The sequence below is a fragment of the Micropterus dolomieu genome, linkage group LG02, assembly GCF_021292245.1.
Source record: "Micropterus dolomieu isolate WLL.071019.BEF.003 ecotype Adirondacks linkage group LG02, ASM2129224v1, whole genome shotgun sequence".
Classification (NCBI taxonomy): Eukaryota; Metazoa; Chordata; class Actinopteri; order Centrarchiformes; family Centrarchidae; genus Micropterus; species Micropterus dolomieu.
Genome location: NC_060151.1, coordinates 19813966 through 19836422, shown reverse-complemented (window position 1 = coordinate 19836422; position 22457 = coordinate 19813966). Strand labels below are relative to the sequence as shown.

The window sequence follows — 22457 nt, the reverse complement described above, 5'->3', positions numbered from 1 at the left end:
GTAATGAGATAGTGATGAAACAACTTCACCACGATTCAGGAAGAACAAAATAAATAAAGCACTTCAATATTCTGCTCAAAGCTGACATGATCATTTTAAGTAACAGAAAGCATACTTCATATGGCAGTTTGTGAAGAGGAAACAGCTCTGACATCCAGGGGAGTTTCAGAAGTTTGTCTATTTCATCATGCACCTTTAAGATGAAGTAGATTAAGAATCATTATGAAACCATATACAGACGTGGACAAAATTGTTGGTATCCTCCTGTAAAAGAAAGAACAACCCACAATGGTCCCTGACAAAAAAATAACTTGAAACTGACAAAAGTAATAATAAATAGAATTTTAATGAACATTTACTGCTGAAAACGAGATATTGGTTTTGAATTGTGGTACAACAGAATCACAATCAAACAAATTAATGAAACTGGCCTGGACATAAATGATGGTACCCTGAGCTTAATATTTTGTTGCAAAACCTTTTGGGGCAGTCACGGCAATCAATTCATTTCTGTAACTCTCAATGAGACTTCTGCTCTTGTCAACAGGTATTTTGGCCCACTCCTCATAAACAAACTGCTCCAGCTGTATCACGTTCAAAGGGTGCCTTCTCCAGACTGCATGTTTCAGCTCCTTCCACAGATGTTCAATAGGATTTAGATCAGGATTTAGATCATTAAGTCCACTTTGGACCAAGCAGCGACTGATGGTGTGATCAGACACTGATGTACCTTGACCTTAGAGTTCACCTCTAATGTCTGTGGAAGTTGTTCTGGGCTCTTTGGTTACCATTCGTATTATCTGTCTCTTCGATTTGTCATCAATTTTCCTCTTGAGGCCACGTCCAAGGAGGTTAGCTACAGTCCCGTGGACCTTAAACTTCTGAATAATATGTGCAACTGTAGTCACAGGAACATCAAGCTGCTTGGAGATGGTCTTATAGTCTTTACCTTTAACATGCTTGTCTATGATTTTCTTCCTAATCTCCTGAGACTGCTCTCTCCTTAGCTTTCTGTACCAGCAATTTTGTCCATGTCTGTATGTGCAACAGCATCATCTAGGAGACAATATTGCAATGCAAACAGCAAAAAATCTATTTATTAAACCTGCAATGAGGAGCTTTCATCCTTCTTGCAGTGAGAGTAATTACACAAACACTGTCGATGCCTGCTCATGACATATGCCTATGTTACAAAATACAGACAAATGTCCACAGTTCCCAGACAATAATCCATTATTTAGGTAGAGTAAATGTAATAGCTGTATCGCCTACTCCCAATATTTTACAAATACAACCTGTTCAAGAGCAGTAGAGCGACATCCATGTCTGCCCTCAGTCCCTTCTCTTCGCATAGCGCTCTCCAACGAGGAAAAGCTAAATCAATGGTTATCCGTGTTTGTTCATGCCGTCAATCACCTTATTTTTTTGACTGTAATCCTTCCTCTTGAAGCAGAGTTTCTTTTTTTACCTGGAACATCAGAAATCTTGCCGTGACAGCGCCGTTTCCATTTAAATAAACAGTTTGCTACGTGATTTAAAATCTCTGGTATACTGCGAAATACTGCGAGTCCCACACTCCAGTTCTAAGCCTTGCTTAATTTTCATCATGGCTTTACTGTCAGCTGAACGCATTAAACAGTTGGATTGCCGCTTGCAGCATCTTGATCTCTCATAAGAAAAAAAACTGCTCTGCAGTGGAGCGGAACATGAGAGTAGAACAGAGCAGACGGAAAGTTTCAGGATGTCCTGTGTAGCTGCATCAAGCTCAATAAACCTCAATAAGAACTCCTGATTGAAACCATAGCTAGTTGGATGCTGCAGTTGATGCTAGTTTGTATACATCTGAATGTCTGTGAGTAACCCCAAACATGAACTCTTTGTCTTCCTTATTGACCCTTTTATGGTTTCCCCTGACCCCTACCTTCCCTGCGAACCTGCCAACTCGTGAATCAGCAGATGAGGTGAGTGTCACCTTTAGAGCAGACAACACCACCAACAGTGTTCTGGCTTTCTGAAATCCATGGCTCGTTACAGACAGAATGAGATCCATTCAGTCGGGGTGCCAGAGGATCTTAAAGACCCCTCTGTGTCAGCGCTCCAAGATCCAGACCGCTGGGTCAGAATTTCCATAAAGAGCCATCGTGCTTAGTTTATATCAAGATGTAACTGATTGTTATGTTCTAAATAGTTTCTTGGTTGTTTCTCCGGGGCAAACCATGTGCTAATATAAAACTTTGCATGTGGATGGACACAATAGGCCAACTGTTCTCCTCCCCTGCATTTCCTTTTCTTGTTCTCTTGCCCTGTGTAAACACATGAGCTTGTTATTGTGAATTGCACTGAAGAGCTGTGCTTGTTGGCTGGCTCTGTCAGCTGTGGAGTGGTGAAAGAAATATTAACATAATATACTTAGGTGAAAGTATCAATACCACAGTGTGAATACACTCCTTTAAGTAAAAGTCCTACGTCCAATCTTTACTAAGTAAATGTAAAGAAATATTATGAGTAAATAAATGTAAGTAAATAAATGTAAATGAATTAGAAGGATTCTCTTTAGCAACCGCTGTCAGTGTTTTAATTCATAACAGATTAGGGGCTTATTATCACCTTTATCACCTTTACATTAACATGTAAGCAGAATTTTAATGTTAATGCTGGTAAAGGTGGACCTGATTATAACAACTTAATATAATGATCATGTTATGTTTTGCACTGTAAAAAAAATCTCCCTCTTACTAAGTAATTGTTTATTAATTATTAAGTCCAATAACTCTTTTTTTTGTTTGTTTGTTTGATTATTTCAACTGCTAGAAATTAACTTGTTTCAAGAACTTTTTAGAAATAAGTGTAAGTAACAAGTATGAAGAAAGGAATATGGATAGCTTCTCCAAAATCAGGGAAAATGTTCTATAAAATTCACAAAACTAGTTGACTTCTATAGAAACAGGCTGAAACCGTTTCATCACACTGGCTTTTCACTTGTTTTTAGAAAATGAGACTTGTAGAACTCATTAGAAGATACTTCACAGATGGCAGTGTGTGCCGTGTGCAAAATGCTAATCTACAAAGTAACTAAAGCTGCCACATAAATGTAGTGCAGTAGAATAAATTGTACATAAGTACAATAAATTGTACATAAGTACAGTACTTGGGTAAATAATAATAATAATAATAATAATAATAATAATCCTTATTTGTAGAGCACTTTTCAAAAACAAGTTACAAAGTGCTTTAACAAGTGTAAAGAATAATACAAAAAAAAACAAACAAAAAAACAAAACAAGATAAGAGCATGAAAAATTAATATAAAATTAGTAAAATACAATAAAATAAAAGGGATAAAATAAAGTCAAATAAGATCAGGAAAGGCTCTCCTATAAAAGTATGTTTTAAGAAGGGACTTAAAAGAGTTCACTGACTCAGCCGACCTGATTTCCTCGGGCAGGCTGTTCCAGAGCCTCGGGGCCCTGACTGCAAACGCTCTGTCCCCTTTAGTTTTCAGTCGAGACTCTGGAACAGACAACAAAATGTAAATGTACTTAGTTACTTTCTACCAATACAGCTGTGTGTGTCCAGTGAGAAAGTATCTGTCTTTTGTTAATATATGGCTTCAAAAAGCAGTCCGTGTGTGTGTGTAGGTAACAGTTCTTTGTTCACTTGTCAACCCTCAAAACCACACGGGGGAAAGCCAGGAGAGATATCTCCTCAAAGATCTCCTCCTTGATGTACAAAACGGCCCAAACCCACATAACCTCAATCATCTATCGAAAATGCCCAGGGAGTGCGAATAAGCCTCATCTGCACTGGCAGTTGACTGCATCTCTTATTGAAGACAGACGATGTCCCCTGCAATGTCAGAACTCCATAAAAATCTGTTTTTATTTTGTTCCCAAGAAACCAAAATCGGCACGGCCTATATGAAATCAATATTTTTTGGATAGCCAAATGTTTAAATGTTCTCCTGCTACATTCAAGAGACTTAGAGCCAAATTATTGTACAGGAATGATGCCAGAGTCTGTGGGTAGATAGAAGGAGCTGATCTCCCCCGAGCCAGAGAACTTGGGAATTAACAAAGAAAGGCACTCCTGCCTCTCCCCTCCCACCCGCACAGTCCCTGAGTCTATATCATGGCTGTCACCCAGCATCAGTGAGCCTAATAGCTGAAGCTTTTTGTGGTTCCCATTCTGGACTGATCGAGCAAATCGAAGAATGAGTGTAGCCATCAAGGAAACTCTCATGTCGCAGTCCCATGAAGAATAAGGAGGGACGTGGGCCAGTCTTTCTCCACAGGAAGCCATGAGAATCAGATGAGTGAAGCTAATCAAGAGAGCGGAAGTCGTCCTGGAGAAAGGGTGCTGTAAAAATACAATCTCAGTGCAGTGGTTCTCAAACTCTTTCTGTCAGCCCCCCTTGCTATCATCAGAGCACTTGTTGTTTATGTCCCAACATGAATCACATTCATGCATCAAGTTATGGTCCACTCAACATCCACGACCCCCCTGAAGTGGTTCTACGCTCCCCCAGGGGGGCCCAACCCCAATTTGAGAACCACTGCCCTAGTGAGTCAGATTCTACCTTCTGTACTGGTCCCTGTCTTCCTCTGCCCTTTCAATGTCATGTTCTTTATGTTGGGTTGCTGATTGACTAATCCTTCAATTTAGACTTTATGTCCCCAAGGGGAAATTCCTTTTCACGACACTGTACTACCAGACAACAACAGCACACAGTAACAACATACTGTAACAATCCAGCATGATGACAGCATGTAGCCAATGACAACAGTACACACTCAGGCCAGTTCATCCTAGTTGGTTAATGCTAGAGCCTCAGAACCACCTGGATCTGCAAGCCTAATCCATATCTGATCTCTGTGAAATCCGAAGGCAGAGCAGAGTTGAGTTTATTGTGTTGCTTTCATAAAAGATGCCCACCTGCTAGGGTGAGTGCCGTGTCAAAATGAGCTCTGACCCAAATTCTTCTTATGACCCCTCAGCGCTGTAGTTCCTCAGGTTTCTGTGTGCTGCTGAGAGAGGGATAGGAAGGAGCTGATAGCGTGGTGTTCAGAACAGCTTGAAGGGCTAATTCAGCGTGGACTTGAGCATGTCGCTGTGTTGAGGCCTTGGCAACACCTAATCTCCTCTGCCACCCCTCACATGGCCTGCAGTAGATACAAGCACAAGGAACACAACCACGACATTTTCTTGCTTTCTCCACTTTGGCCTCTCTTAGAGGCGCATACGCACAAGCTATACATCACAATCTGGGCTGAAACAAAAGACGTGCTTTGTCTTCCCTGGCTTGCAAAAACTTCAGGGAATTTTGAGTGAGATACACCAGTTGCTGCATACTTCAAATTTGTCACTTCCTCCCACGTATTTCCACACTATCTGGACGTATAGACTTTACTACCAGCAATACAACCACTGCCAAGGGCTGATGACTGAGACACATGGGGCTGCAGAGCTGGAATGCACACAGTGTTCATTTACCAAGTTACTTAAGCAAGAGACTGTTAAAGTCATGCAAGGTGTCAGAAGAGATACAAACACCACGTCTGTTTTCAGATATGGCTGGCACTTCAAAATGACAGGTTTCCTGTTTACTAAGAGGCCTGTGCAGGTTTGAGCTCAGCTGCATTTCTGACAGTCTGGAAAGGAGCCAGAGAGGGATGATGACAGGCAGACAGCCTGTCGATGATATCAGCACCGTCCAATCTGCCTTTGCATACCACAAGATATTGGACATGCAAGTGTGACTGGAGTTTACAGTTTATCTGCCTGAGATAATGGGCTTAATAGAACAGGTTGAGACTAGCTCTGAAAAAGAGCAGCGGTTTTGGCATTCATCAAACTGGTTCTCAGAACAGGACGTTTACCGTTGAAGGAAAGGTTGTTGAAAATTAACTTGCGACAAGCTTTCATTCACCAAAACTAAAGATCTCAGCTAACAGGATCAATAAACTGTCTCTTTTAAAGCCAGAGAAGAACAATGGCTTTGTTCACTGTCTGCTGTTTTACAAAAAAAACACTTCTCTCAACAAGGGTTTGTTTAATCGTTGACCACCCTAGTTTCTTGTTTTACCATAGTGAAACAATTCAGGAAAAAACAGAAGAGTTAAAGAAAGAAGGGACAGTGAGGGGACACACACGTACACGCAAACACACATAAAAATCACATCCTGTCAGCAGCCTAATCTACTTTATGACTGCTTTTTCACCTGGAGGCAAGCTCCAGGCATAAAAGCAAAAGTTTGGGACAACAGGCCTGACAAAAAAAACAATCCCACCCTTCCCCCCAGACTTCAGCAGCCTCCCTCTCTCTGACTCCCTAAACTCCACTTGTATTCCACCTCGCTATCCCAGGCTACATAACACATAATTACCAAATGCACCTAATCTTCTCATTTTAACTGAACCTCACTGCTTCTCTGTTGAATGTCATGTGTCCTCTGCCAAGTTTAAAAGCAACAACAGGAGCGCACTGTACTATATGATTAACTGTCTGTTGTTCCGTCTCCTGCTATCTGTCATCGATTTGTCCCCCCCGCCCCTCCCAACACCAGTGAAACTATTGACAAGTAGTGGGTGAGAGCTAAACCTGCTTCCTTTAAGCTGCAGTGAGACAGAAAATAACAAACACTGACAGCAAGTGATCAAGCAACTGGAATAACAACAAGAGGGCAAACACAAGCTTCTTGAAAGAGATTTTGGTTTCTTTGTTTCTCATTGAGTCCTAGTCATATAATATTTAGTCATTTTATCCAGAATGCGAGTAGGGTAGCACCTACATATTATTTTAATGATAGATTAATCTGTTAATTACATTTTGTCTGTTAATTGTTTTGTCTTTAAAATAGTGAAAATGCTCTTCACAATTCAAGGTGATATTGTCAAAGGGCTTGTTTTGTCTAGCCGACAGTTTAAAACCCAAATTATTCTTTCCATAATGTTCTGAAAGCTGCAAATCTTCACCTTTGTTAAATTTAAACAACTTTTTCAAACTATTGAGATTATGAAAATGGTGGTTGATTATTTTTCTGGTGATTGTCTAACTGTGGGTGCTCTAGCTTTGTGTATGCTATAAGCTTATAAAAACATGTCAGTATACATACTAAATATTAAAATACAGGAAGTGCTACATTCAACGATCAAAACGATCAAAATTGATACAGTAGAATCAGCGATATCATCTTTTTTTAATCACATGCATTCTTGTTCCTGGTCAAAACCTGGCGCCTATCCACAATGCAACTCGACCGCTGACAGTTTGGTTTGAGATTCGGGTGCGTTACAGCCTGGAAACAAGATTAATCTGCTAGCTCATGTTTACCTTTTTCTGCCCAGCACCAGGGACAAGTGTATTGGATTTTAAGTACATTACGTAAGTCACATTACATACATCACATGATGTTAAACACGTGGTTAACATTGTGAAACGGTTGCAGTTTGGTTGGGTTTAGCCAACAAAACTAATTGGTTAGGTTTAGGTAAATTTTGTGGTTTGGATGTGACATCAGCCACCTACGTAACGTTATTTAATTTTAAACTTTAAATATCTCAATGTTGACTTTGTTTCACACGGGACAAGTCTTTTGTTTGTTTGACCCGTCCATCCATCTCTAACTGCGGACTTGCTTGCTCTTTATACTACAATACATCACCTGACTTGCTTCTTTGCTCTATGTCACACATTTCGTTGCTCTGATTGGTTGTAGGTCTATCCTATTGTGTCCAGTGGCATCTTAGTCTGTGCCATAACAAGCAGTTTATCAGATTTCGTGCAGCTTCCTGTGGAGCCACAAAGGGATTTATACAACTTTTTGCACATATGCAATAGAGACCTGTAAACACTTTAATGTATAAAATCCCCTTTAATCTTAGACTACAACAAAGAATTGGGGATACAAAGTGTGCATTTCACAGACACCATTTAGAAACATTTACAGGTGTAGCTCTGGTGTAACAGTGCAGGTGTCTTTGTGATGGTTCCTCAGACACCATGTTCGGACATGCCTCATGGTTCTGTTACCTCATCAAGCGGTGTATAACTCCCAGACAGCCTGCAATACAGCAAGGACTACACAAAAACAAGAGCACACACACCAGCCAAACCTTTAATCCTCTAACTAGGTTACGCAAACGATACTAAAAAGTTGCTCAATGTACAAGTCTGGAAGATGGCTGAGAGTTTGAGCAATTCAACTGGAGGGGGAGAGTAATATCAAAAAAACTATCTGCATATGTTGTGGGGCCCTTTTGCGGCATGCATCCCAGGCTTAGACATGTACCCTACACATCGGATTAGTAATAAAGACATGCTCATCACCAACCAGCCGCAACCAATTCCAAGTCCAAAGAAACCAGAGAGGAAAAGTAGCAGTTACAAACTGCTCTGGTTTTCCTTGTCTGACAGGTTTCTTTCCCATGCCAAACACCATCTACACAGAAAACATCTTGTTTCATATGAAAAGCCCGGGATCCATGACTTGAGTGATGAGTAGTTTATGTTTACAGATGCACCCAGTGGTAACGGACCCCTCTGCTCTGCAAGTCCTGGCAGTTCTTGTTGCACTCGGAAGCAGAGCTGCATTATAAACTCTAAAGCTCAGGAGTGTTATGTTCAAATTTTGGTTGGGACTTGTGTGTCGTAACCTATGGATCAATTGTCAAAGTAACTTAATTATATAAAATCAATAGTGATTATTATTTGCGTGTTTTGAATAAGCTCTTTGGCCTGAGAGCCATCTGGAATGCATTGTGTGGTTTTCCAGATTTCCACGTAAATGAACTATGTATTTAAATCTTGGAGCCAAGGTGAAATAATTTACAATTTTAGGCATTGAACCACCATTATTTTACATGTTTACTTGACCAATACTTATGACATTCATTAATTTATTCTTTTGATGTGGCCAACATTTGCAGCAGGGCCATGACTCAAGCACCAAACCATGAATTTTTTTTTATTTCAGTTGGTTCTTCTCTTCAGTCAAGAAACCAACGGAAAATATATAACAGTCAACATACTCCATGATGGTGAGTAAACCTTCTACAGCATGTATTATCAGTGGCTTGTCTTTAATCATTTGAGTATTTTTACAAACAACTGAATCAACAACTTTACAAATATGTGGTTGTTATTAAAGTAAGTATTTCTAACACATAAACATAAATACTCGCCACTTAAATTTCAACACTCTGTAAACTTGCTGAAAGCGATTACACAATGCAATAAAAATATGCAATAATACAGCTGGGTTACAGTTGAACTTTATATTACTTCAGTCTGGTGGCTGTTTTAGTCACATCCTCCTTATTTTAAAAAGCAGCCAGCAGTGATAATGATAGCAGCTAAATTCAGTCCATGCACTGATATTAAAGTGGTCTTAGCAAGCTGTATTCATTAACTGTCTTCTGAAGGCATTTAACAGATGCTGTCACTCATATTGCTTCCTTTTTCTTCCTTTCCATTTTGTGTTGCCTGACATAACTAACATCAGGAAGGACTTGATTGGTTGAAAAGGCTCTTGCAGACCAGTAATGATTAAGGAATAATGTTAATTACTTTATATGTAAAACTGCCATTTTTAGTTTCGCCTAAATATAAAAAGGTGAGCATGCAGGGTTTTTTTGTTATTCTTTACAAAAACATTTTTTTATTTTTATGCTTACTTCAGGTGCTGTCGGAACTTTCCACGCTGTTTGTCAGATGAACCATCTCAACACATCTCAGTGAATAAATAAATAAATAATAGGAAGATGTGCATTTTCTGTCATTATTAAATTACACAGTGTATTTTTTCCACTCATATTTTGTCACAAAATAATGATACACTCGGCATAAAAGAACAACTTTGTTCTCCTGTGATGATGAGATCACAAACTAGTTATTTTTCTGGAATCACAAGAGAAACACAAGACAGAAAAAAAAAAAAATGTATCTCAAGTAAATCTAAAAAAAATAACACTCACTTGACATATATACTTGACTGTTATAACTGTCATGATTACAAATAAAAAAACAAATCAAACAACAAGAATAAATCTGTACTTGTCTGCTCTGTTGATACTTTGTAATCTGCAGTGTTGAAAATTAATTAAGCCCATTTTCTCAAGTATTGTACTTAGGTATAATTTTGAGGTACTTACTTTACTTGAGTATTTCCATTAATCAATTAAACTCCAATGCTTTCTACTTCCACTTCACTCCAGTTCAGAAGGAAATATTGTAGGCTACATCATGTGTTTAATATCATGCAACTGTAAAGTTTGTCACATATGCTATATATGTTTTTTTTTAACAAATTCATAAAAATAATGCATCTCATTTTCCTACCATTGCATACCAGAGTAGCTTATAGCTATGGATAAAAAACAATTACCAAATTTCCAAACGCCAAAAGCACTCCAATGCTACACAACAATCGTTTTATACAGTGAAGCTCAGATATCAGAGCCTCTGCTGAGCACTTGAACGCAGCAAATGTCATGAACCGTGGAAGGGGTGTAACGTGGAGCAATCAGAGCCGCAGAAACGGAGTCGGAGCTGAACTCAGCACACATTTTACGGAGGGCTGTCGGCACCGGACTCGCTACGGACGAGTTTGAATAAGCGCCTTTATTAATCTGAACCACCCGAGACTCAAAGAGGACACACCGGGGAGCAGCACGGAGCGGACTGGGGGCACATGGAAACGCTATGCAGCTGGAAATACGGCGGCGGATTTTATCATAGTTTCACCCGAGAAGAAGCGAAGTGAGCTGCGAGACAAACATGCTCGCCCCGATGCTGGCCTCCCTGCTGCCTCTTCTCCTTCTCTGTCGGCTTTCTTTCTGCCAATACTCAAGCGACCAGTGCAGCTGGAAGGGCAGGTGAGGTTCGCTGTCCTGTTTCATTAAATGTCAGATTGATAAGAGTGATTTGCAACGACGTGTGAAAGTTTCTGTCCTCCAGCCTGCCTGTAATGACTGTGACCGAAACTCAACAGAGAGAGCGCGGTGATGTGAAAGCAGGCAGCGGAGTGGAAAAACGAAAAAGAGCCATAAATGAGAACAAAAATACAAATATAGCGCAAATGTCTGGCCTAATTTCATAAAGTATATTACTGTTGCGATATGAAAGGACGTGAAAAGACACGAGAGTTTTGGGCTGAATTTATGAATGACTAATTGCACTATTACCGAAAACAAGTGGTATTTCAATACATTTTAATATAGCTGTGCTTATTCTTGTTTAGAATAATATATACTTTGGATTATAAAAGTGGCACAGAATTATAGGCTACATTGAATTATATGTTAAAATGATCAAATGTTGCCATTTATATCTTAGTCATTCTGAAATGTTACCTAGCTCATACTTTTTGTTTTTTCTCTAAGGGTTAATATCCCCCATAACAAAATACAGAAATATTCCTGGCATTGTGCAGATGTCTCAAGAGTAAGGACCAGAGTAGTTTGGTTTATGTTTTAAAAATATGTCTAACAGATTTTTAAAACCTCAGGCAGCATTTAACTCAAAAGTTGCATCTCCCATCCAACATGTGCTGAAATCTGTTTTGCACTTGAGATACTGTGTCTCAAATGGTGTGGTTTTGTTTTTCATCCTCCAGTCAGGAGGAGTACACCATATTTAGTACTTTGAGCTCTCAACCAATAATCTGTTGTTCATTAGGGAAACTCTTGACTAATCTCCTTTAATTGCATGCAGAAGTGATGAAGTTAGAAAGGACTTAATTAGAGGCGTGCTGAGGAGAGCCTGGTTATGGGGCTTCAGCTGCATGTGTTCAGCATGTGCGATGGGTTACTTTAGATCTATGGCAAATTTGAATTTCAGCATCTCATTTTCAGGAAACTGGGCGTTTCTCCCCCCGAGTCAAACCGCTAGCTTGGCATGCCCATGCTGGTGGACTGCTGATGGCTTCCTGCCTCTGGCTTTGCCACAGAATAACTGACAGCCTGGAGTTTTCAAAACCCTGACCAGGCATTAAGTTCTGGAGGGAGTCATTTGGTCATGCTGGCGCCAGAGTCCGAAGTGCTGCCCGGACAAGTCTCTTCCAGTCTCTTTGGTGGCTTGAAAGCAAGGGGAGGTTCGGTGCGTGACCTGCATTTGCACTTGCATGCAGCAGGCCCAGCTACTGTTGCTGCCGTTGTCTGCCCAGAAGCCCCTGTGTCCCTCCATTCATCCATTTCTGCTTCCAAACTCTTCCCAAAGGCAGCCTGCCAGTGGCGCATTTTGCCAAAGCTCTGGGAGGAACAATGTGGTATGGGGGGAGTGTGTGTTGGAGCTGAGGTCATTTTGACTGCTCCGGCTCGTGACTGGTCATGCAGCCAGTCTTGCGCGCACACACGGCCCTTAATGCTTCAGGAGGAATGCGGTCTAATGTCCTTTCAGTCTGCCACAGGGCTTCACCTTGGTCAGTTAACTTGGGCTATAAATTAGCAGAAAATCATCTTTAGATCACTGAATAATCCCTTTATGCTTTATTAAAGACAAAAGAGAATGAGTTTTCATCTCCACTAAAAAAGCATTCTTGGGTTTTGTCCACTTTTTCAGAGATTCTTGACAAGGCCTGTGTTTAATGTCTGATGTCTGCTGACGTCTTTCCTTTTTCTTTCCTTCCAGCGGCCTGACTCATGAAGGCCACGCTAGGGACGTGGAGCAGGTGTACTTGCGTTGCTCCCAAGGCTCTCTGGAGTGGCTCTATCCCACGGGGGCCATCATTGTCAACCTCCGACCCAACACGGTCTCCCCCGCAGCCGCCCGCCTCTCTGTCTGTATCAGACCCTCCGCGGACTCCAGTGGCACCAACTTCTACCTGGACCGTAATGGCAAGCTGCGGTTACTGTTGCGTGAACAGGACCAAGCTCAGAGGAAGGTGCAGTGCTTCAGTATCCAGGAGGGGGCGCTCTTCATTGAGGCCGTCCCGCATATGGACATCAGCCGCCGGCTCACAGCGTTCCAGTATGAGCTGGTCAGCAACAGGCTGGGACCACTGGGTGGTAAGATACATCTGTTATGATGCTTTCACTTCACAATATTAGTGGGAATGTAGATAATTGTCTAAGTCGCCATAATAAAGGTCTGCAGACTTTCTTTTGATTAAGAGTGGTTTCCTTTGTGCTTTGTCCCTGTGGTGTGTGCTGTGCACTAAATGCAGCCATCTACTGGTGGAAACTTTTATTAAGTTGGACTCTAATAGTAGGAAAGTCTGCATTTGCTCCAGCACACTGCAAATACTGAAGCCAAAGTCCATTTCTCTGGTTGCATTGTCTGTACATTTTGGTTCTGGGAGAATATATTTCTTGTCAAAATCCAATGCTCACTGAGTATCAAAACATCAAAATCTGAAGCCTTTAAGTCTTTATGGAACTTGTGTTTTTTAGGATCAAATGTTCATATTTCACAACTGTCCACACTTGGTTCTAAGCTGTAATTGTTTTATGTGTGTGGAGGGGGCACAGCCAAACAGAGGGCCTCCATTGGTAAAAACAGCCGTCTATTTTCATGCTGTGTACCTGCCAAACCTGCACAGCCTCAAGCTGCGCAACTGTGTTTTTTTCCTTTACCTAAAACAAAATATGAGCAGTATTGGGCCCACATCTGTTTTAACGGCTCTCTCCGGGTTCACATATCCACATCCTGTGTCATTATTTGGCAGCAGAGAGGGGGTGAGAGGGAGAGGGTTAAATGTAGAGGCGTGCAGTTGTTTTGACCACATTAGTGTTCTCTGCTCAGCTCTGCAGTATAATCTGGTTCTGTGATGTGGCCTGAGATAGCACTGGGATGATTCACAAAGACAGTGGTCTCGTGTCATCTGAAGCCCCAACCGGTGGATTGATTGCTCCTTTTGCTTGTTCTCATCTTTTTTTTTTTTTTTCTTCCCAGTTTCTTCCCTTTTTTTCCTCTCCCTTCCTCTTCTCTCTCACCCGCTGTGCTGGGATTGAGTTGCTCACCGTCAAGCTGGAATGTATCTCCAACCAGATGTTGGGAGGAACTTCTAGCAGCATATAGGCTTATTTTCCCCCCCCACTCTTTCTTTTCTTGCCGTCACTCCCTCAGCCTGCCTTTCAGCTCACTTAAATTATTCTCCTTTTTCTCCCACTCTGTCTCACTATTTCCTACCTCTTCTTTCTTGTCTATTTATCATGCTAGTATTTTCCTTTTCATTCCTCTCCCCTTCATATATCTTCCGTCTCCCTCCCTGGCTGTTTGAAGTGGTTTTGTCTGTGCACAGTGGTATTAGCAAGTTGTGCTCCATTACAGTGGAATGCATCAGGGCCCAGATGTTGCAGGGACACTATATCATGCCCCCACCCTCTCTTTACCACTCGTCCCATCCCTCATCCCTCTCTGCTTCTGTGAAGTGGTTCTGATCAGAGTGGCGCTGCATGTGCATGGGCCAGCTAGAGATGCTGACTCGGCTCTCGGCCCATTCCTGTGGCTCTGTTTCGTGTCTGACATGTGAGCCCTGCTCGGCTCTGCTGTGGAGGAAAGAAAAAAAAAAACACCCCAGGGTTTATCCCTCGGCTTGTTGCTCTGTCTGATTCTACGGCAGCATGCAGGCTCACTTCAAAGGGCCTTTGCACTCGGGCTTTAGGCGAGGTCGGTCACTCTGAAGTATCCCGACTCTCCGGCTGTTCTTAAGCCGTCCGAACTTGTGGCTGTTTGACCCCTGATCTCTCTAGTGATGCGGCATCGCCTCGTGTTGCTACACAAGCTGACCTAAGACATTCTCACCCCTCACCCTTATACCGTCAATGTCAGACAAGCCAGTTAAAAATAAGCTCCAGCCCTGCACCTAAAGACAGAGGGCACACATCTCTGGTTTTGGACTTAATTCAGGATAATGGGCTCCATACTTTTCCTTATGCATCATTTCAAAACTAGATAATTTTTTATGCTCAGATTTATGACTATGTAAACTAAGGTGGTTTCCAGTCCACCAAATCCACCTGAGTTAACAGTTTTAATCATTCTTCCTCTGCATTTATGGATGGATACTGCCCTACCCTCAGCCCACTGCTGACTTGACACCCCTCCCTCTGCCGCCCTACTCCTCCTCTCCCCACCTGCCCATGTGCCACTTTGCCGCAAAGGAAAACCACAGCAGTAAAGAGCTAATGAAGGCATTCTGGTCAGGCCAGCCGCAGGACCACCTGAGTCAACTGATCATTGACTTGACTGCTCCCATTTAGGGCCCTTTCTCCTGCTATAAAACACTGTTGAGGTCAGCAGGCCGAGTTGCAGCTTGCCACCAGACGAAGGTGAAATGTAGCCTGGGGTAGGCTTTTAAAGTCCTGGGTAGAGGCTATTTATCACTTTTCACTGTTCACTTACACCCAATTATTTGCCATCTAGTTGTCTCCCTTTTATTGTGCTAGACATGATATGGTAATGTAGGAGGCTTTTGTGTAACCAGCTGATTTTCTCCTCCTTATCTGCCTCCTTTTTTTTGATTTTTGACTTTTAAAGCTGTTAAAAAAAATCTCTACTTGATGTTACAGTTGAGACTGTTCACTGTTTCAGTCCCAGCAGGCCTGCTTAAGTGCTAACAGAGCTCCGGTCAGAGATGTAGCCTTTTCTCGTCTCTGTGCTCTCCTTATCCTTTTCATCTGGCCCTTGTTTGTCGTGGATTGTTATGGTGTTCCACTTGTGGCAGGGAAGTTGACTGAACAGCCCTTATGAGCATTAAACACACACGAGCATTTTTTAAATAAGCAGTGATTTCACTGTTGTTTTTTCATCAGCAGCATTCGCTGCTCTGTTTGGTGTTAAAACACAGAGCTCATGTGCGTGCGCGCATGCACGTGTGTCTCATCAACAAGATTTTTATCATTCTGCTAGAGCGGGAGTGTGAAAGAAATCGGAAACTTTTTCTGTTTGTGGTGCTTTTCCAAAATTATGGCTCTAAACTCATCTGCCCTCTCCCTTTATTTTCACTTAGCACCCTGTCAGCCCTGCAGCGATGCAGAGATGCTTCTAGCAGTCTGCACCAATGACTTTGGTAAGTTAAAAACACTGTTTGGGAGAATTATAGGCTTCCTGCTGCTGTATGGTGTGCAGAAATGTCCAATGAAAACATCCTGTGAAGTATGAAATGGAGCCATCACCAGTGTCTAAATCTTGTCTTCCTGCTTGGTGTTTTCAGTGGCACGGGGCAGCATTAAGAAGGTGGAGCAGGAGGAGGAGCACTCGTCTGTCACTGTGGAGATCAGCCGCCTCTACAGACAGAAGACCCAGGTCTTTGTATCTGGGGGTGTGAGGGTACGCCACTGGACTGGCCACATCAAGATGCCCCTTAAGTGTGGGGTGAGGTCTGGTGAGGGTGAGTTCCTCTTCACAGGGACGGTGAGGTTTGGGGAGGCCTGGATGGGATGTGCTCCACGTTACAAAGATTTCCTGCGGTTGTATCATGAGGCGCAGCAGCAGGGGACCAACCCCTGTCACGTGGACACTGACTGAGCGTGTTTCCTGCCCGCACTTGGAAGTAAGACAAGTCCTCACTGGTTGGGGAGGAGAGGTGAACCAAGTGTTCAAGCTAAGGGTGAGAAAGAAACTGACGGACTGTCCCTGTAGCAGAGCCTCCCTCCTCTCCTGCTGTCTTGTGACTCTCTGGAGATGAATCATTGAGCTCCTGAATGTAGCCAAGCAGCATGCTGGATGGACTCAAAGTTGAGCGTGATGCATCGTGGAATGTGTTCAGACTGCCTTTCTCGCAGACAAGGAACTCGCAGGTTTTAAATGTAGCAAACCCCATTTGGTTTTTGATGTGTATAAAATGTGAATGACTATTGTATATTTTGAAGCTCTGCTTTGTAAAAAGCTTGATGTACAGTTCTGAAGTTATTTCTTATGACGGAAATGTAAAAAGTGAAAGCCTCTTATTTTTATTTTATATAAAAAAAATGATTTGCAAATTAATGCCTGAATTCATGTTTTTGTTTTTCTGGCCTGACAGTTAGAAAATAAAATAAAAAATAAACGAAAATGAACCAAAAAAAGCTACATTTGTTTTGTGCCCTTGAGAATAAAAGCTTTTATTCCCTGGAACAGCGTTGATATTTATGGTGTTTACGTGTAAAATAATTGACAAAATCTCCAGTGGGCAAATTTTGACTTTAGTAGATGAATGTTTTCAGACTTGTGACACAGTTTTACGAGGGATTATATATAGCTAATTAATTGATCAATAAATGTATCAGCTATTTTGTTCATTTAAGACTTTTTTTCAATCAAAAAGGCCAAACATGACTTAGTATTTGTTACTCATGTCTGTTTTATATCATTGTGAACTAAATATTTTTGGGTTTTAGACTGTTGACAGACATTTGAAGACCTCTCCTTGGGCTGTGAGAAATTGTGATGGGTATGACATTTTAGTTCAAACAGTCAGTCAATTTAGAAAATAATCACTAGTTGCAGCCCTAATTATATTAAAGCTAATACTATAAACACAAACGTAGCATTTTACATTTGGGCATAGATGGACTTTTCTGATCAGATATAATACTTCACAGTGGTGCTAAGGGGTTCCCCCCCCCCCCCCCCATTTTCTCTGTTGGAATAAAAACACACTCGTATGATGTGCATTAGTCTCCTCTTTAAGGTTCACCTCAGCCTTGAGCTGGGACGGTCTGCCAGGGGTACAGAGAGATTGATATCTGAGAGTTGCGGTGGATTCCTCTGCGTTGGTTCCTGTGGTGATGGGGGTGGCCGTGTGTCAAGGTCAATGTGAAAGGCCTCTTTGTTCAAGCGCAGCAGCCTGGTATGAGAGAGAGGACTAAAGACAGACCTGAATACTGCCCTGTGACTGGGCACGTAGCAGAAAGCAGCACTCTCCAACCACACTCCAAACATTGATATTGATTGGCATGTACAGTTTCCCTGTCTAAATGACAGCATTTTCATTTTCTTCACCTCAAATAAAACACAAGGAACGAATCAGGTTATTGGGCATCCTAACTGCGCTCTCAGATGATGCAGCCCGTCAGCTAGGCCTTTTAAGGTGACATCCGGTTCATGGCCAAGGCTGTTTTTGTCTGCCTTTTCACTTAAACGGAAATGCACCTAGAATGCCTTAGAATAAATTGCCCCACATAGACAATTGCTTTTCCTGACATCACTGTGCATTGAATTGTATGTCTGAATTCCAGCTGAAAGCCAGCGGTCCCGGAATTGCTCACTGGGAAATGCAAACAGAGTTTCCATGGAAACGATGCCTAACTGTGAACCTTCTCGCTCTGGCTTTAAGACCAGGAGGCTTGGAGGAGGAGGAAGAGGAGAGTCAGCGGGCATTACTGAGGTTTTTCGCTGGTCCAGCTGTCCTAGTTGTCAGACCTCCCTCTCTCCTTCCTCTCGGCTGCTGGCAACAGATGTACAAAGTCTTCATATGGGTAAATGAGCTGCTTACAATGTAGTAAATTCAAATTCTTTGGGTTTTTGGACTCTTGGTTGCAAAAAACATGACATTTGATGATGTCTCCTTGAGCTCTAGAAAACTGATGCACATTTTCACGTTTTACTAATCTTATATAGAGCAAACGATTACCCAAGAAAAAGAAAATAATTGGCAGATGAATCGATTATGAAGATAGTCCAGCATGTTCCCATCAGTGCTACTTTATCAGTGAATACTTAAAGGGTGAAGCATGATCACTATGAGCAGACTTCTGCAAGACTGATTATGATATAAACCTGTGCGTGTTAATAAGACACGCCACATGATAAATCTCCATTGGAACGATAACATTATCTTATCAATTACACTGTTGTTTTTGATAATTTGAAAGGCGTCACAATTATAGAGGTAATTTGTATACTGGCTGTTGTCACTAATATCAAAATAAAATATAATTTTAGAAAATGTTTATACATTACGTTTCATCAGATACTCTTCAAAATTATTTGCTCTTAGTGTCACTGGGTGTAGCTCAAGCTATTAGTTATACAGCTGTGCACATGCAATCGGTTGCAGCTTATGGGTGAGGTCAGATTTAGTTACCAGTTGAAAAGGACCGGTCTAAACCAGACATGAATATGTGGACTTGTCAGTGTGATTCAGCCGGAAGGCATTGCACGGTCATCTCGTGGGTGGAATTAAAAAGGAAAAAGTAAAAAAAAAAACTTGCTGAAAATGAGTGCACAGTGACTTGCCAGACAGAAAGGGCAGTGGAGTTAAAGAGCAGGAGGACCCCAGCAGAGAGAAGAGGCCCACAAGTTCAGTGTAGTGGCTAATATTTTATGCCTCTTTGGGAAGTGCTGGAATGTGGGGAATGTGTTGACTTCACACACACGCATGCACAACTTCCCCCAGCGCTGCTGCCTTGATTAGCTGGAATCAATAGAGTCTCTGTGGTTTTGGTGTGTGTATGTGTTTCAGTGTGTATGCCCACACAGTGCGCGTGGCCCTAACCCCAGCACACATAAACACACCACCCCAGCAGCAAGATAGCCACAACCCACAATGAGCCATGGCTCACGCTGCAGCTGCAGTCCTAACACCTCCAATGTGACACAACACTGCCCTAGCACAACTCACATGTTTCAGACAGTTAATGAAATCAGATTAAAATCTGACTGTTACATCTCTAAAATCATGTCAAATCATTTACCCACTTCAATTTTGGATTGCAGCGCTCCCTCTACAGTATATTCCAGCATTGTTTTTGTTGGTCAAATCAACATCGTACTATAATTTCTGGTTGAACTGGTTAAATGAGTCCAGTTACACACATGGGGAGAGAAATAGATACTTTATCAACCAAAAAACCTCAAGGCTAAGAGTCTTTAGCCATGTTAGGTGCTCTGAGAAACTGCACATGCTTTAAGCTAAATGCAAACATTAGCATGCTAACATGCTCACAACTATTTTAATAAGATTTTGATTGAACATTGAGTTATTGTTACAATTTCATGTACATGATTCCCAAATTTGAGCCAGATAGAGACGAACACATCAGAAAGCCAAGGTCAACAAGCCAATAAGGCACATCCCAGAATGCTTATTAATCCCCAGTGGGTAATAAGTCTCCCAGTCATGAAATGCCTTGCAGCTGCCTCCTCTCCAACTGAAGCGTTATAGCAGGATTAAGGACTCGTGTGTTGGGTGTCTCTAGCAAAAAAGTGAATGCGGGGTCACAGCATGGGCCTGCATGTCTAAATATCAGGTATCAAAGGGGATCTGGGAATTGTGTGCGCCAACTGAGTAAATGGCTAGTGTGAGTAAAGTAGACCAGGCCCTGTCTTCATCAGATGGTTTGGAGATCAGGGTTGCTCAGTTTAGGCTGATGGTAGCCTGTCAAGATAACATTCCACTATGTCTAGATTAAAGTTGGCAGAAACATTTGGGATCGCATCCAATCAAAAAACATACAGTAGCACTAGCCAGAGTCTGTTGATGAAAACTACTTAAGGAGAGTCCATGCACATGATGGAAAATCTCCACACTGCTAAGCTTTATCATGTAAATTCCTCTTTCTGGGCTGATGTCTGTATTATGACTAATTATTTCTGTTTGTGAATGGTGATTTGCTACTGCAGTCTGCGCCAACAAGACTGTCTCCTTCTTCCTTTTGTCCTACATCATCCTCTTTTCTAAATGAGTGAATGTGTGCGACTGCTGTCAGCTCACATGGCTCCCAGAGGCCGCATCAGGGTGCCCCGTTCTCTCAGCAAACACGCCGATGTCCTCCAGACTGGGGGGTCCTGCTGCAAGCGGTTACTGGGAGCCCCCCGCCCCAGTGCTCAGCAGCCCAATAACAGAGCAGAATTTGGATCCAAGGACGTCAAGCAAACACACTGCAAATGGCACTTTTATTTACTTGCCTTCATGCAACCCCTTCCCCCAACATCCTTCATTTACTGGGATCCGCGGTGCCATTTCCAGGAGCCCCATAGCAACAGTAGTCCATGTCAGTGGGGGAGGGAGGGGGGACAACTTTCTCATGATGTCACCATGCCATGGTGATTGGCAGTCTGTTGCGAAAAAGATGAAACTTGTTCTTAGATGTCAGGATCCCACTGGAACTGGATTTTGGTAGTGAAGCTTGACCTTGAATTGTGATAGTCATGGTTCTCTTTGGAAGGGTCAAGTTTTGTGTATTATAATCTCACAATTGTGTTTGCAAGTTCACTTTTTGTTTCTAGGTTCACCATAGCAAAGGGGCCAGTATACTCCATCAGAACTGCTTGTTGGGTGGAAGAATAACTTTGGAACCCCCGTGTGTGTCGGAACAACTATAGACCCTTTTACCTTCTGATGTGGTCGGACAACATGTCACACAAACAATTTTTTTTTTAGTATAACTCAACCTTAAACAATACATTTTGGATAGACCATTACTTTTCACTGATCACAATAACAAAAGCTTGTGCTGTCACTATTGCGCTCTTGGCTTTGAATGAGCGTGTTGTTGCCTGCTCTACACATCCTGTCACTCATCGAGCCTTGCTATATGTCTGATTGTGAAAATGCAATCTGCCCAGGCTCCTCTGCTCTCAGGCCTGTCAGAATCAGCAGATCTGCTGTTTGCACAGTCCAATGAGCACCAGCGGCTTCGCCTTGCTGGTAGACTCCTCCTTGGCAACCAGGCCAACCCCCTCTGACCTCTGACCAGGGTTGTGGCCTTTGCATAAGAAAAGGAAAAAATGGTTCCTGTCTAAATTCATCCATTAGAATCTGGAGGAGATGCATCTTTGGGCATTGAGGTGACAAAGATAATCAGCCAGTGGCAGGACAAGTGCAGAGCAAAGCGTGATGGATTGTGTAATTGAACATGTGGCGTTTGATGGATGTCTTAATGAGGAGCATAATAGGCTGTGTGATGGATAGGTAGGAAGCAAACTCTTAGATTTTCACACAGGAGCGGATGTGAGCTGTTTGCTTTTGGGATAGACAATGATGGATCGATTTGTGAGGGAGGAGGACTCGGCAAAAGAGGGAACAAATGCATGATACTGCTTTTTAGATTTTTGACCATTTCTGTTTTTAGTGTCAACTGGATGGTTCCATGCAAAAAAGAAAGCCACAGGCCATCATGATCCAAATCAAATATTTACAAATTACAAATGTAATGCACTGTTAACGAGGTAGACTGCGGTTAGACAACACAGGTTACAATCTCCCCATCCATCCATCCATCGTCAACCTCTTATCCTGCGTACAGGGTCACGGAGGGGCTGGAGCCAATCCCAGCTGACATCGGGCGAAAGGCGGGGTACATCCTGGACAGGGCGCCAGTCCATTGCAGGGCCACACATAGACAAACAACCACTCACGCTGACACTCACACCTAAGGCAACGCCCAGACAAGACAATTTAGGGTCACCAATCAACGTAGTCCGCATGTCTTTGGACGGTGGGAGGAAGCGGGAGCACCCGGAGAGAACCGGGGCAACCGGGGTTCAACCCTCTTGCTGTGAGGCGACAGTGCTAACCACTGCACCACCGTGCCGC

At 42.4% G+C, this 22457-nt stretch overlaps 1 protein-coding gene and 1 long non-coding RNA gene across 2 annotated transcripts in view; both read left to right on the top strand.

The window, feature by feature from the left end:
- LOC123963512 overlaps window positions 1-9760 on the top strand; it is a 29340-nt gene extending 19580 nt beyond the window's left edge. The window contains exons 3-4 of the long non-coding RNA XR_006823195.1: window positions 8973-9036; window positions 9678-9760. This is a non-coding gene — a long non-coding RNA (uncharacterized LOC123963512). The remainder of the gene's footprint in view (window positions 1-8972; window positions 9037-9677) is intronic.
- Window positions 9761-10504: 744 nt separating this feature from the next.
- metrnla (meteorin like, glial cell differentiation regulator a) lies at window positions 10505-17217 on the top strand. Its single transcript, XM_046043618.1, has 4 exons — window positions 10505-10872; window positions 12626-13002; window positions 15948-16007; window positions 16152-17217. Exons 1-4 carry the CDS (start codon window positions 10775-10777, stop codon window positions 16463-16465), a joined length of 849 nt encoding a protein of 282 aa, XP_045899574.1. The 5' UTR covers window positions 10505-10774; the 3' UTR covers window positions 16466-17217.
- The last annotated feature ends 5240 nt before the right edge of the window (window positions 17218-22457 follow it).